Raw genomic sequence first — 3982 nt, forward strand, 5'->3', positions numbered from 1 at the left:
CATGCACTATCTCACCCTCGATCTCTCCGTCGCGCGCTAGCACACGTACGTAACACTGAGAAACACATATACACATTCATGCACTGTCTGGATCATATTATCACATACGTTCATACGTATATCCAGGCACAGGGTTCTCAAGACACGTACGAACCGTTTGGGTAAATACGCACACGCATAAACACACACACACACACACACACACACACGGGACACAGACACAGGCTGATAACTGACCGATATTCGCAATTGGCGTTTTGGCTTACCGCTTACCGCCAAGTGTCTAGATCAACACACAGACTCACTTACGTAAGACACTAACGCGAGGCATGAGCCGGTCAACCAATCGCAAGCTCCTCGTTTCAATGTTTGAGCAATAGTTTATATTCGCTTGCAATTGGCTTACGGGCTTCCTGTGCTTACTATACAGTCTTATGTAATTGATTCTATTGGCTCCGGATAATACAAAAAAACGGACAGAGATCAATCGACGACAGATACACTCCAGGGATCGCGGCATATTTTTTTTTTTGGTTAACGTACGTTAGAGGATGTGTGTCGCGACGTTGAAAGGCTAGTAATTATTATATCAATGCACCGCTACGTATACACACGCGCGCGTGATATTATCGTTAAATGTATCGATACTTTTAAGGGCTCGAAATTTCTCGATGAATCGATAGTCGAATGAGACAGTGTGTCGTTACATGAATGTATTTCAAACGGTTTCTAACGCGTGGCAAAGTAAATCAATTTACCGTCAAGAGAATTGCAACGGCGTATCCAGAGTTGTACCCGACGTCATATTTCACGCTCTATCGTTTCCGTGAATTTTCGTCCTGGAACACGAACGTCAATAACCATCCGATGTGACAATATCGGCTCTCTCTCTCTCTCTCTCCTCTCTCTTGTATATCGTGCTATCGTTCATTATTCCGAATCTAACCGATCGATTCAATGCTCGATCTTACCTCGTTCGTGATTCGTGGTACATATAGTACGTAATATTAAATTAAAAACGATTTGATCGACGAATCGCCTGTACGGGCGCGCGCGACGAAAACTCGGATTAATTTTCCGGGCATCGTTACCGTGATGCACGATGCGTGATACGTGAATCGCACGTCGGCCGTTCTCGATCGTATTGTCGTCGTGCTCGGTAACCGTATCCGTGATCTCTAACCTCGTCTAATTACATCCTCGGAATTGACTAGAAAATCCACGTGTGTAGTATACACGGTAGCCAACACACACACACACACGGCAATAGAAATTATTCTCTCCCGTATCAGTCTCTATCTACACTTCCTTCGGAACATGCACTGCAGTCTTCCCGTATTCGTTATTTTTTTTTTCTTTTTTTTCTTTAAATATATCTTAAGAAACGCGTACGTTTAATACCGTATCTTTAAATGTTATTCTCCTGTATTCCTGTTTTTTCCTCTTCCCTTCACCTCACGTATATGTACCTCCTGAACCGTTCATATTAGAAACTTATTACCCGTGAACGTTGTGCTGCGCGAGACCACCGAAAACGACCACGTTCTCTTTGCCTCTGGTCGCGTTCATCGTTCCGCTCGTTTGGAACAGTCTTGCACACAGAACGCGAAACATTCGGAACGAGAAAGATTCTCGGCGGGAGGAGAAGAGCGGCGTTACTCCTCGAGAGCTGGCAGATGGCGATTTTATCGATCGAGCCCCTCGGCAGATTCTTCGTTTTACGCGTTCCGTGCATTAGTCACGTAGACACCTCCAACTATTTCATCGACCACTGTACGTAAATCTCGCGACAAGTGGACGTTCGTTTCCCATTCTCCGTGCCTCCCTCGTTTATACACGCTGTGTATACCCACATACGGAATACATCACACTCTCTCACTCTCTCTCTCTCTCTCTCTCACAATCTCTCACGCTCGTTCTCTCCCTCTATATATATCGTATGTACGAGTGTGTTAACGTGTGTATGTATATATGTTATACGTTTATGTATACGCAATCCACGTGACAGGTCGACGTCCGTGTCCATCGCGACGTAGTTCGAATATTAAATAAATAATATCGAGAATATTTTTCGTTTCACTACCGCTCGTCCGGCACTGGACAGGACCGTATCTCCCCCTCAGTAGTCGGTGTCGTCCTGGTGGCGTCTACGTAGCTCCAGGTAACGGTGCCGGGCGTCGCAGTAATGAAGCAGCGGTACCTAGACGTCGGTCCCGGTCCCTTCTTGATAGCCCTCGTCGGGTGAGCTGCGCGTCGAGCCCAGTACACGTTTCAACGCTGACACCGGTGGCAAAACCGGAACTCCCTTCTGCCAGACTCTTATTTGCTTAGCACCCGGCGGAAATTGCTCGACCATAGGCGCCACCACCGCCAGTGCCTCCTTCGAGGGGTACGTGCTCACTGGAACCGTCGTTCTGCACGTGTCCCTCCCTTCCCACATACAACTCGAGTAAAGAATCTTCGTGTCATCCACCCCTTCCATGCGGCTGTAATCCGCTCCGCCGTACGGAGTGATATCTTCCGCCGAGCCTCGTCTCGTGTCCCTGATCAAATCAGGATTGTCTATCGGCATCAACGACGTGGTGGACGAGAAACAGGCACCTGGCGCGACCATCACCGACGGCTGTTGGTTCTGATCGTCGAAACGACTGATCGAACCGTACTCGTTCTCCGACTGCAACCCCGCTGTCTGTGGTCTCTGCACGTAGCTCAGGTTCAAAGACACGGGTGGCTTCGATTCGACGCCGAACGACGTGGTCTCGATCTCCTCGTGTTTTCTGCGAGTGGTCGATGTCGCCGATGGAGGATTCTCGTTATTCGCACCTGTACTGTCCGCGGACACACCTTCCGCGGGAACAGCCGATTTAACGTCCTTCAACGGCATTCGTCGCAGGCGAATGAATAAAACGAGGATGATGAGGAGGATTAAGAGGATTAGCACTACCAGAGCGGCGGATATGCCAGCGATCTGGCCTGAACCGAGGGTAGACATCCCGGCGGTTCTTAAGGACACGTGAAGCGTGAAATTCGCCTCGACGCTGCCTGCACGATTCTCCGCCACACAGTAAAACTCACTCGAGTCTGCTTCCTGAGCGTTCGTCAGCACTAGAGTGCTTCTTTTCCGGAACTGGCCCTCCTCGAAGATCAGTATTTTCTGATAACTACTGAACGCCGAGTGATTAGTTAGCAACCTTCCGTTCCAATACCATTTCACCTTAGCCGGCGGTATCGCGCTAACCCGACACACGATACTGGCATTTTCACCTATCGTCGCTTCGGCGTATCGGCTGGGTATTAAGAGGATCGGCCGACATGCAAAATCATCTATGCCGAGGTCCGTGAATGTACGGTTTAATAATTGTTTCGGCCCGTAGCAAAGGGGAGCTTGCAACGTGGGCAGATTATGTTTCACCAGCCACATTTTCATCTCGCGCAAATGACAGTCGCAGCTCCAGGGATTATCGTGGAGCTCTATGCTGGTGAGTTTGTTAAGCGGCTCGAAGGTACCAGGATGAAGAGTTGATAACTGATTGTTGTTCAGTTTCAGGCTCTCCAACAGTTCCAAAGCACGGAACCCTTTCACCTCGATCTCGATCAACTGCGTGTGTGATAGGTCGAGCTTCACCAGATTCGGCGTACTCTTGAACGCGTTCGAGTGAATCCTTTTCAACGGATTGTTCGATAACACTAGGTCCCTGAGGAACGGCGTCTCCAAGAAACTGCTACTGGGGACCATCGTTAAGAGGTTGTGGCTTAGATCGAGCTCTACCAGATTCGTAAGGCCCGCCAGTGCCTCGCTATCGATTCGGTCGATACGGCACTCGCGTAAGTAGAGACGCTGTAGATTCGTCAAGCGTACACGTACGAAGATGTTCGTTGGTAATGTACGAATATCGTTGCCGCTGGTGTCCAGCACTTGCGTCTCCGGATCGACCCACTCCGGTATGCCGGTCAGGGCACGATTCACACACTCAACCGTACG

General features: G+C 49.2%; 1 protein-coding gene across 1 annotated transcript in view; it reads right to left on the reverse strand.

Annotated features, from left to right (window-relative positions):
• Positions 1-2200: 2200 nt before the first annotated feature.
• The window catches only part of LOC108575057 (amphoterin-induced protein 1-like), a 1981-nt gene continuing 199 nt past the window's right edge, over positions 2201-3982 (reverse strand). The window contains 1 exon segment of the mRNA XM_017937763.1: positions 2201-3982. This exon segment is cut by the window's right edge and continues 16 nt beyond it. Within this exon segment, the coding sequence (XP_017793252.1) occupies positions 2201-3982 (1782 nt within the window).

Source organism: Habropoda laboriosa, unplaced genomic scaffold, assembly GCF_001263275.1.
Source record: "Habropoda laboriosa isolate 0110345459 unplaced genomic scaffold, ASM126327v1 scaffold204, whole genome shotgun sequence".
Taxonomy (NCBI): Eukaryota; Metazoa; Arthropoda; class Insecta; order Hymenoptera; family Apidae; genus Habropoda; species Habropoda laboriosa.